We start from the raw sequence: 11,893 nt of genomic DNA on the forward strand, positions 1-11,893 counted from the left end.
CTCCTTTCACAAGCATTAAACTCCATTCAGAGCTCATTTCTCCGGGGAAACTCGCTCACGGGCCGATCGGAGCAAATATCCCTCCTTCTCATCAATAAAAGCATCTGCTGAATGCATTCGTGTCAAATTCACACTAATGCATGACGACCACTTGTGTGATCAGCCCCACAGGGGTTCTGTTTCATGCAGAAAATCCTTCTCTTACTCAGTGTTTCTGTCTGGTTTTCTAGAATAAATATCTAACGTTCTTGAATCAAGATGCATTTACTGGACAAGTCAAATGATTTAAGAAATATCCCAAATTATGGTTTACATTTGCCTTATTCACCTGAGGTACAAATACAATAACTTCTGTTTTACTACAATTTAAGCATAAAAAAATATATATATATATATTTTTACAGAAAACAAGACTTAATATCTTAAATCATGTCACTTGTCCAGTAAATGCATCTTGATTCAAGAATGTTCAGATATTTATTCTAGAAAACAAGCAGAAACACTCAGAATCATTTTGCAGTCTTGTTTTCTGATAAATGGATCAAAATGAAGTGAGTTTATGATTAAAACAAGAACAAATCTCTGTCAATGAGATACAAATCTACTTAATTCAAAGCAAAAACAAGTTTTCATTCCCCTTCTTACTTCAAGACTTCAAATCCTCATTTAGCATCTCCAGTAAATGTTTTTTCATTTAAGGATGTTTAGAAGACAAATAGATTATTTTTTGGCAATGCATGTAATAATTAATGCCATAACTGGAGATTTCTGCTGATTTAATTTGTGGAAGGATGAATTTTTCAGACCTGCGGAAACACTTGAATGTTTTCTCGATTCATTAATTGAACGTTTCTTCCCTCGTTTGATAATTAGCTCAGTTGAAAACGTCTTTATTTTAATCACCAAATGTCGTTACAATGATTCCAATAATATAGTGTTTCTTGCATTCAAACATGATAGTTAAATTATAAATCCATACTTTAAGTCAAAACAATACAGATTACATATAAAGGTATTAGAGTTATGAAATAAATGAGAAACTGAAGGTGCAGCGTTGGATTCAGGAGTTCTGTGCACGCTATCATTGAATAAAGAACAGGATTGGTTCGCTGTACGGTCTGCTTGTGGATTACTGAGTCTGTACAAAATCACAGTATTGCAAAATTACTATTTCAAAACAAGTGTGTTCTTATATACACAGCAAATAGTGTGCACTGCAAAATATATATATTCTTAGTCTGGTTTTCTAGAATAAACATCTAACATTCTTGAATCAAGATGCATTTACTGGACAAGTAACATGATTTAAGATATTAAGACAGTTTAAGGATCAAAATAATCTCAATTCAAAGGCTCAATTTTGCTTGTTTTAGGGAAAAACTAACAAAATTGATACTTCTTTTTTTTTACAGAAAACAAGACTAATATCTTAAATCATGTCACTTGTACAGTAAATGCATCTCGATTCAAGAATGTTTAGATGTTTATACCAGTAAACGAGACTAAAGCAGATTTTTCTGCAGTGTGGAAAAGGTTGCTGTGATCGAGCAGCTGGTTTCTAAAGAGTCTGGATTTGAATCTGTTTCTTGTGTAACATCAGTCGCTCGTCTTGCTTTTGCTCTTCTTCCCGGACGCTCCGCTGTGTTTGCCGGCGCTCTGAGCGTTGTTGTTGTTGCTGTTCTGGTTTCCGCTCAGGGTTTCCATGATGGAGCGAAACGTCCCAAACACTCGTTTGCTGGTCTCCGGCTTGTCTTTTCCGGACGGGACTTTGGCATCCGGCGCTGGTCCATCTTTCCGCGGTGGCTCGTCAAACGTGACCCTCAGTTTGAGGTTCTGCGAGGTTTTTCTGCGAGAGGACGGAGACTTGAGGGCGCTTTTGGGACTGGTGGTGAGCTTCTGGCCGTCGGGAAGCTCTTCGGTTTTGGTTTCTGGGTCGCTGTGGTCTGACGACGGAGACGGGTTGCAAGCGTCCAGGGATTTGGAAGTTCTGTGTGTTGAGAACTTGTGCTTGTTTTCGTCGGGCTCTGCGATGGACAGCTGCGTGGGCCGCTCGGGTCGGGGCGGTTTGGACTCTTCTGCGTCCGATTCGCTGAGCGAACGCTGCATGATCTGCTTGAGATGTGCCAGCTTGAGTTCCCGCCTCTCGCCCGGCCCCAGCCGTCTCATTGGTCCGGCTGCAGGCCCCGCCTCCCCGGCCGGATCTTTTCCCAGCAGCTTGCACTGGACAGCATCAGAGTCCATGTGTCTCTGCTTCAGCGTCCACTGACCGTTATCAGGAGCCGCTTCGGCCGTCAGCATCATCTCAGGCCACGACTCCACATGAGAGCTGAGGAGACGAGAGAGACGTCTGTGAGACAAACACATCCAGGCTGCGCCTCCCTAATACATCCTGCTCTTACTCCGTGTTTCTGTCTGGTTTTCTAGAATACATATCTAAACATTCTTGAATCAAGATGCATTTACTGGACAAGTGAAATGATTTAAGATATTAAGTCTTGTTTTCTAAAAAAAAATCAGGTTTGTTAGTTTTTGCTTAAAACAAGCAGAAATATGGAGTAAGAATAATAATCTTGTTTAGTCTTTGAATTAAGATGATTTTTCTTACACCATTGACATATTTCTGCTTGTTTTAAGCAAAAACTAACAAAATTAAAAAAAAAAAAAATGTTTTTTTTTTTTTAGAAAACAAGACATAATATCTTAAGTGATTTTACTTGTACAGTAAATTCATCTTGATTCAAGAATGTTTTGATATTTATACTAGAAAAAAAGACAAAAACACTAAGAGAATCATTTTTTAGTGTTTTAATTACATTTTAGTAACTGAAATGATGTCTAATTAATTGAATTAATAAAGGTTTAACATTTTAATTATTTACAATAATAGTGCCATAAAAGTTGTGCTTTACTTTTCCCTAATTCTGTGTTTTATAAAAAGGGGGGGGAAGTGGTGTGTGACCCATACTCAGAATTTGTGTTCTGCATTTAACCCATCCAAGTGTACACACAGTAGTGAACATACACCCGGAGCAGTTGGGGGTTTGGTGCCTTGCTCAAGGGTCTCACCTCAGTCGTGGTATTGAGGGAGAGAGTGTTGGTTATTCACTCCCCCACCTACAATCCCTGCCGGCCCGAGACTCGAACCCACAACCTTCAGGTTACAAGTCCAACTCTCTATTCATTAGGCCACGACTGCCCTAATTTTCTGTTGTCATTTTTCTGGACCTTTTGTGGTTTAATTAAATTTAATTTGAAAAGACTGTCTAATCAATTGAATTCATAAAAATATAAATTAAACAATTTATTAACATATGAACAATAATGCTGCTTTATATATTTTATATATTTTTTGGATTCCATTTAACGGTTTAATTCAATTTAAATAATGACAAAGGACATCAAATCAACTGAATCCATAAAAGTTCTTAATTTATTAACATTTTAAAAATAGTGCCCTTTGAAATGCATTTTATTTATTAATTTTTCTGGATTATGTTTTAATCAAATTTCCATCAAAAAGGATGTGTAATCAATTGAATTCATAAAGCTTTTGAATTTATTTAAATTTATTAATATGTTAACAATAATAGTGCCCTATGAAATGTGTTTTATTTTTATAATGTTTTTTTTCTGGATTTAATATAAACCTATCAATAATGATGGTAAACAAAAAAAGCATAAAACCTACTCAAATGAAATTCAAGGAACTCGTTTAATTTTTTTTGGCAAACTGTTGTAAATTAAAACATGATCAAAAATTGTTAAACATGAATATTATTATTGTAATTACTACTTTAATTAGTACATTATATCTTTCTGTTAATTTCTTCAATTTAAACTAAACTTTTATTTTGTTTGGTTCTTACAAAGGCCTTTGAGTTTCTGTGTGTTTTAATAAATTGTATTATTACTACACACATTTTTGTTGTTACTAAGTACAAACCCAATTCCAAAAAAGTTGGGACACTGTACAAATTACGAATAAAAAGGAATGCAATATTTTACAAATCTCATAAACTTATATTTTATTCACAATAGAATATAGATAACATATCAAATGTTGAAAGTGAGACTAAATAAACTAAATAAACTAAACCTGCTGGGCCTTAACAATTCCCTGTGTAACTGGATCCTGGACTTTGTAACCGGAAGACCTCAGTCAGTCCGTGTCGGCCACAACACCTCGAGCACTACAACACTGAGCACAGGTGCCCCACAAGGCTGTGTGCTCAGCCCGCTGCTCTTCACACTGCTGACCCACGACTGCACTGCCAAGTTCAGCTCCAACCACATCATCAAGTTTGCTGATGACACAACAGTGGTAGGTCTCATCAGCAACAACGATGAAACGCACTACAGAGAGGAAGTGGCACAGCTGGCTGAATGGTGTGGCACTAACAATCTGTCCCTCAATGTGGAGAAGACAAAGGAGGTTGTGATGGACTTCAGAAGAAACTCCGCTGACCATCGACAGCTCGACTGTGGAGAGAGTCAGCAGCACTAAATTCCTGGGGGTGCACATCACAGAGGATCTCACCTGGACCACCAACACCATGTCACTCTCCAAAAAGGCACAACAGCTACACTTTCTCCGCCGGCTGAAAAGAGCAAGTCTCCCTCCACCCATCCTCACCACATTCTACAGAGGCACCATTGAGAGTGTGCTGACCAGCTGCATCGCTGTCTGGTACGGGAACTGCATCGCTGCTGACCGCAAGACCCTCCAGCGGACAGTGAACACAGCTGCAAAGATCATCGGTGCCCCTCTCCCCTCCATCCTGGACATTTTCCTTACACGATGCTCCAGCAAAACCAACAGCATCGTGAAGGACTCCACCCATCCCTCCCACAGTCTCTTCCAGCTCCTACCTTCAGGAAGACGGTACCGGAGCATCAGAGCCCGCTCCGCCAGACTGCTCAACAGCTTTTCCCCCCAGGCTGTGAGAGCCCTGAACTCAAACCACCCCGCCCCCCTCTGAAACCCCATGTAAACCCCTACCTCCTGTAACATGGACCATGCCCCCCAACCTTACCACACCAAAGGAAAAACTGTATGGAATCTTTTTTTTTTTTTTTTGTGCGCAATTCGAAGTGTGCTACACACAGGTGAGTGGGCCTGTACAAACCACACTCTCCTCTATGTGCACTATGGACACTTACACACACTGCGGCGTGTACACAATCCCACAAAAGACTCAGCAATATATGTATGTTTACATGCTCATGCACTACAAATCATCCTGCACTGTTCCCCAACCAGCTGCTGACTCAAATGTCTCTCTTTGCACATGTACAGTATTTGTGAAGCATTCGTATAGTTTGTATTTTTTATCTTCTAATTTTTAGTTTGTATAGGGTAAATACTTATATATAGTATACTTATAGTTAAATCTGTCAGTAGGTTAGTTGTGTATAGGTTTATAGAGTTTTTTACTTCATTGTTGTATGTCTGTATTTATGTAGCACCGTGGTCCTGCGAGGCACGACATTTCGTTCCACTGTATGTCCCCACATGTAGCGGAATCACAATAAAGCTCAACTTGAACTTGAACATTTTGAAATGTCATGCCAAATATTGGCTCATTTTGGATTTCATGAGAGCTACACATTCCAAAAAAGTTGGGACAGGTAACAATAAGAGGCCGGAAAAGTTAAATGTACATATAAGGAACAGCTGGAGGACCAATTTGCAACTTATTAGGTCAATTGGCAACATGATTGGGTATAAAAAGAGCCTCCCAGAGTGGCAGTGTCTCTCAGAAGTCAAGATGGCAAGAGGATCACCAATTCCCCCAATGCTGCGGCGAAAAATAGTGGAGCAATATCAGAAAGGAGTTTCTCAGAGAAAAATTGCGAAGAGTTTGAAGTTATCATCATCTACAGTGCATAATATCATCCAAAGATTCAGAGAATCTGGAACAATCTCTGTGCGTAAGGGTCAAGGCCGGAAAACCATACTGGATGCCCGTGATCTTCGGGCCCTTAGACGGCACTGCATCACATACAGGAATGCTACTGTAATGGAAATCACAACATGGGCTCAGGAATACTTCCAGAAAACATTGTCGGTGAACACAATCCACCGTGCCATTCGCCGTTGCCGGCTAAAACTCTATAGGTCAAAAAAGAAGCCATATCTAAACATGATCCAGAAGCGCAGGCGTTTTCTCTGGGCCAAGGCTTATTTAAAATGGACTGTGGCAAAGTGGAAAACTGTTCTGTTGTCAGACGAATCTAAATTTGAAGTTCTTTTTGGAAAACTGGGACGCCATGTCATCCGGACTAAAGAGGACAAGGACAACCCAAGTTGTTATCAGCGCTCAGTTCAGAAGCCTGCATCTCTGATGGTATGGGGTTGCATGAGTGCGTGTGGCATGGGCAGCTTACACATCTGGAATGGCACCATCAATGCTGAAAGATATATCCAAGTTCTAGAACGACATATGCTCCCATCCAGACGTTGTCTCTTTCAGGGAAGACCTTGCATTTTCCAATATGACAATGCCAGACCACATACTGCATCAATTACAACATCATGGCTGCGTAGAAGGAGGATCCGGGTACTGAAATGGCCAGCCTGCAGTCCAGATCTTTCACCCATAGAAAACATTTGGCGTATCATAAAGAGGAAGATGCGACAAAGAAGACCTAAGACAGTTGAGCAACTAGAAGCCTGTATTAGACAAGAATGGGACAACATTCCTATTCCTAAACTTGAGCAACTTGTCTCCTCAGTCCCCAGACGTTTGCAGACTGTTATAAAAAGAAGAGGGGATGCCACACAGTGGTAAACATGACCTTGTCCCAACTTTTTTGAGATGTGTTGATGCCATGAAATTTAAAATAAAATTATTTTTCCCTTAAAATGATACAGTTTCTCAGTTTAAACATTTGATATGTCATCTATGTTGTATTCTGAATAAAATATTGAAATTTGAAACTTCCACATCATTGCATTCTGTTTTTATTCACAATTTGTACAGTGTCCCAACTTTTTTGGAATCGGGTTTGTACATTCTACTGTGCAATAGTATATATTTCTGTCATAATTTCTTCAAGTTAAACCAAACTTTTATTTTGGCGTGCTGTCGTGAAGATCTTTGAGTTTCTTTGTGTATATCTGACCACAGTTTTCTTCAATGAAAGGATGGAGCCAAAATCCCCTGCTTCTGTCTGTCAGACATGAATCAGAGACATGAGTAATGTAATATCAGACCTGGGCGACGGCGGCCTGCCGTTGAGCTCGTGTGTCTGCAGCAGCAGATGAAGCTGGTTCTGTAGAGCGACTCGTGCCGTCGCTTGTCTGCCAAAGTCAGAAACACACACATCCTCAGGTCACTCAGCGCTCATGTTCATGAAACACATCAATCATTCATGTATTTCATGTATTTATTAAGCACCGGTAAACAAAACAGCAGCACTGCAAAACATGATTCTCTTACTTAGTGTTTCTGCTTGTTTTCTAGTATAAATATCTAAACATTCTTGAATCAAGATGCATTTACTGGACAAGTAAAATGACTTAAGATATTAAGTCTTGCTTTCTAAAAAAATTAAAAACTTTTTTTTTACTTAAAACAAGCAAATATCTCTGCCAATGGGGTAAGAAATATAATCTTGATTCAAAGGTTAAACAATATGATTTTTCTTGGCCCATTGGCAGATATTTTCTGAGAATCATTTTTTGCAGTGTAGGGAGGTTTCTAAGAGCAGGGCTCGCAAAATCGCTAGCCCGACGTCCCGGGGCTATTGTGTTTTCCAGTCGGGCTACCAACATGTATCACTGCCTGCCCGACGGGCCTTAAATACAGGGCTCCCACGCAGTGTTCCCTCTAAACTGAGCGCGCTCTTCTTCCACCGTGGCCGCGCAGGAGAAATAATGTGCCTCGCGCACAAAAATGAGTTGGGAAGCCATTTGATTGAATGGCGCCAGTAAAAGGGAACGAATAGCAATGCTCGGGCAAACCGCTATAGAGCTGATGTCACGACAGAGTTAGAGCCGGTGAATGTGGTTTACAGGTTTCATAGAAAGAGAACGATATGCACCAAATGAGTCGCTGTAGAAACTGAATACTTCAATGGTTGCGGTGCGCTCAACACGAGAGACGACACAAACACAATGACATCTGAAATAAAACGTCCTCATTATTAAAGAAGAGTGGCTTGATTAAGTGCTGGAAATAGAGGAGGATGGGTAACAAAACTCTGAAACATGTTCAGTCTCACACAAGAGTATTGTACAAACTGTACTTCAGAACCATGTTTAGACAGATATAGAAGAATTCATATGTTCACGCTTTTATATTTAACTTTAGGGGTGGCACGGTTCGCGGAAAAAAACCGAACCGCACGGTTCTCCACACACGGTTCGGCACGCGCTAGGACCGCGGTTCAACTGAATTCTGACAACGCATGTGGTTAGTTATAAATAACACGTAAAACAAATAGGGTTCGGCTAATGTATGTTTCTGTTAATGGATGCGCATTCTGGCTTCCCAGTACATTATAACAACAGCGATGAGAAAGAAAAAAAAAAAATAAGTGGACAAATCATTCACTCTTGTTCAATGCCGTATGCTGGAATATGAGCATTTATTCCGTCATCACCCGGGTGCTGATAGCGCGCGCACAGGTGAGACCTGAACAGCACACGTTGATATCGGTGTTTAGACTAAAGTCATGTAAGCTTTGCCAGCTCAAATATTTAAAAGCCAGAGGACGCGAGCTCGCGCGCGCAGTGAGAAGATTTGTGCGTGCGCTCATCAGAAGCGCACAAACCTGCGCCTCAGAACGCGCGCAAATATGAAGCTCTCTCTGAAGTATTGTGTTTTAATGGATAAATTCACACAAAATTCTGTCAAAATGCCCGTCTTGGTAAGTATCCTATAGCAGACATAGCCGGCTGGGCGTACAGTATCAGTGCTTTCTCTTAAAGTGACAGTTAATATTAAATAAACAGCAACAACAAAGAAATCACTCACTGCTCTTGATTGAATCGCTTTTGTAACTTTAATAAAGAGTAATCTTTAATTTATACAGTCAAATATGCAATGCTGTTTTACCTTTGATTACTTTAATCATACTTCAATTTCTGTACCTAAAAAACCCCTGAAAATCACTGATTATTTTATTTGTATCTTTACTCTATTGTATTTTTATTTGTGCTGTTGCTTGTAGTTAAAGGTCTGCTTTTATTTGTGTACACTCACAATGAAAACAAAACAGATTTTATATATATAACATGTAATAATATTTAGCATTTTCAAAATAAATGAAACTGAGCAAAGTAGATGTCTTTTTTTTCCCTGTTGTACCAAAATTGTATCGAACCGTGACCCCCGAACCGAGGTACGTACCGAACCGTGACATCTGTGTACCGTGCCACCCCTATTTAACTTCCAGATCTCAGCTTCAGTTTGGCTTCAGTTTCGTTTCTATTCTATCAGTTTAAATAGTTTGTTTTGATGATATATTATGTTAGGGCTATATTATAAACCTGATAATAATTGACCTTGTTTTTGAGTCTCTTGCTCATCAAGGCTGTGTTCATTTAAAAAATACAGAAAAAATAGTGATATAGTGAAATATTATTGCAATTTCTAATATTGGTTTCCTATTTTAATACCTATACTATAAAACAGCATTTATTTCTGTGATCTGCAGCTGTATTTTCAGCATCATTACTCCAGCAGTGTCCCATGATCCTTCAGAAATCATTATAATATACTGATTTATTATCAGTGTTGAAACGGTTCTGCTGCTTCATATTTATTTTGGAACCTGTTTTTCTTTTTCTTTGATTCGTTGATTAATCAAAAGTTTAAAAGAACAGCATTTATTCAAAATAGCATTTATTCTTTACTATCAATTTGATCCATTTAACACATCCTTGCTGAATAAAGTTTATTTAACTTTCTTTAAACTTTTTTAAAGTATCTTTAAAAAGAAAGAAAAAAATTTCTGACCCCAAACTTTTGAAGAGTTTATATTGTAACAAAATCTCTATTTTGACTAAACACTGTTCTTTTTAACTTTTTGTTTTTTTAAAATATCCCACGTCCCAAAAAATACAGTATATAAAATAAAATAAAATAAAAAAGCAGTAAAGTGTTTCCAGCATTGATTATAAATCAGTATATTAGAATGATTTCTGAAGGATCATGTGACTCTGAAAATACTGCTTCGCTTCACAGGAATTAATTACATTTTAAAGTATATTAAAATAGAAAACATTTATTTGAAATTGCAATATTGCACAATATTATTTTGTGAAATAATATTCAGTATTTTTTTATCAAATAGATACAGCCTTGATGAGCATAAGAAACCTCTTTAAAAAACTTTATTGATCCAAACTGTTGAACTGCAGTGTATTGTTCAGTAAACATGTTTCCTCTTTAACCTAAAATATACATCATTTATTTACATCAAGGATCAAATCAAATATAAATAGCACATTAAAGTTAAAGTTACACACTTGTGTGTGCGTGCTGTACAGGTCTGGTGTAAAGAATGCTTTTGCTCAGGAGACAGAAATGACCCCCGATAGAGAAGTTTTGCTCAGAAAGAAAACAATTAGAGGAACATTGCTCCCACGGGTCCTTAAATTTGATACAACTATACTGAAGAGTTTTTAATACGTTAAATGGAGAATTCTGCAGATACCTTGTAAATAGTCAAATAAAACTCTTTCCTTGATATTCGTGTATTGAAAATGTTTTTGATTGACATTTATGATCTTTATTTTATTTGGGCTAGTTAAAATAATTTTCGGGCTACCAGAATCTGAAGAGTACCTGCCCGAAGGGATACCAGGGATTTACAAATTTTGCGAGCCCTGAAGAGGACTCCCAAATTTTAATGAAGGAGTTCAAATATCCCAAATTATGGTTTACATTTGCCTTATTCACCTGAGGTACAAATACAATAACTTCTGTTTTACTACAATTTAAGCATAAAAAAGTTAAAGACATCCAAGATCTAATGTCCTCTAGACATGCAACCAACATGTGTCCCTGGAGCACAAAAGCAGTCATGAGTAACACAGGTGTATTTGTAGCAATAGCCAACAATACATTGTATGGATCAAAATTATACATTTCTCTTTTATGCCAAAAATCATTAGGATATTAAGATCATGTTCCATGAAGATATTTAGTAAATCTCCTACCGTAAATATATCAAAACTTCATTTTTGATTAGTAATATGCATTGCTAAGAACTTCATTTGAACAACTTTAAAGGAGATTTTCTCAATATTTAGATTTTTTTGCTCCCTCAGATTCCAGATTTTCTAATAGTTGTATCTCAGACAAATATTGTGCTATCATAACAAACCATACATCAATGGAGAGATTATTTATTCAGCTTTCAGAAGAAGTATAATTCTCAATTAAAATAAATTGACCCTTATGAGTGGTTTTGTGGTCCAGGGTCACGTATTGAGAAAATCTCCTTTAAAGTTGTTCAAATGAAGTTCTTAGCAATGCATATTACTAATCAAAAATGAAGTTTTGATATATTTATGGTAGGAAATGTACTAAATATCTTCATGGAACATGATCTTAATATCCTAATGATTTTTGTCATAAAAGAAAAATGTATAATTTTGATCCATACAATGTATTGTTGGCTATTGATATAAATATACCTGTGTTACTCATGACAGCTTTTGTGCTGCAGAGTCAGATATATAATGTGCTCTAGACATCAGCTGATTGAAGGCTCTTACTCGTGCAGCTGTTTGGTCAGTTTGACCACCTGCGAGGCCAGAGACATGCAGGTCTCCACCACCACCAGATACCTGGAGCAGGTGCTGTGACCCTGCCGCTCGGCACTCTGGGACGGACGCTCGCCCTGCTGGTTCTGCACCGTCACGTTTGAGCCGTACTCC

At 38.1% G+C, this 11,893-nt stretch overlaps 1 protein-coding gene across 1 annotated transcript in view; it reads right to left on the minus strand.

The window, feature by feature from the left end:
- Positions 1–855: 855 nt before the first annotated feature.
- Positions 856–11,893, minus strand: part of sncaip (synuclein, alpha interacting protein) — a 23,549-nt gene continuing 12,511 nt past the window's right edge. Inside the window, exons 8-10 of the mRNA XM_079384777.1 lie at positions 11,732–11,893; positions 7,217–7,303; positions 856–2,326 (exon numbers count right to left, since the gene is read on the minus strand). The exon at positions 11,732–11,893 is cut by the window's right edge and continues 8 nt beyond it. Of these exons, the coding sequence (XP_079240903.1) occupies positions 1,597–2,326; positions 7,217–7,303; positions 11,732–11,893 (979 nt within the window). The 3' untranslated portion in view covers positions 856–1,596. The remainder of the gene's footprint in view (positions 2,327–7,216; positions 7,304–11,731) is intronic.

Source organism: Barbus barbus, assembly GCF_936440315.1.
Source record: "Barbus barbus genome assembly, chromosome: 29".
Taxonomy (NCBI): Eukaryota; Metazoa; Chordata; class Actinopteri; order Cypriniformes; family Cyprinidae; genus Barbus; species Barbus barbus.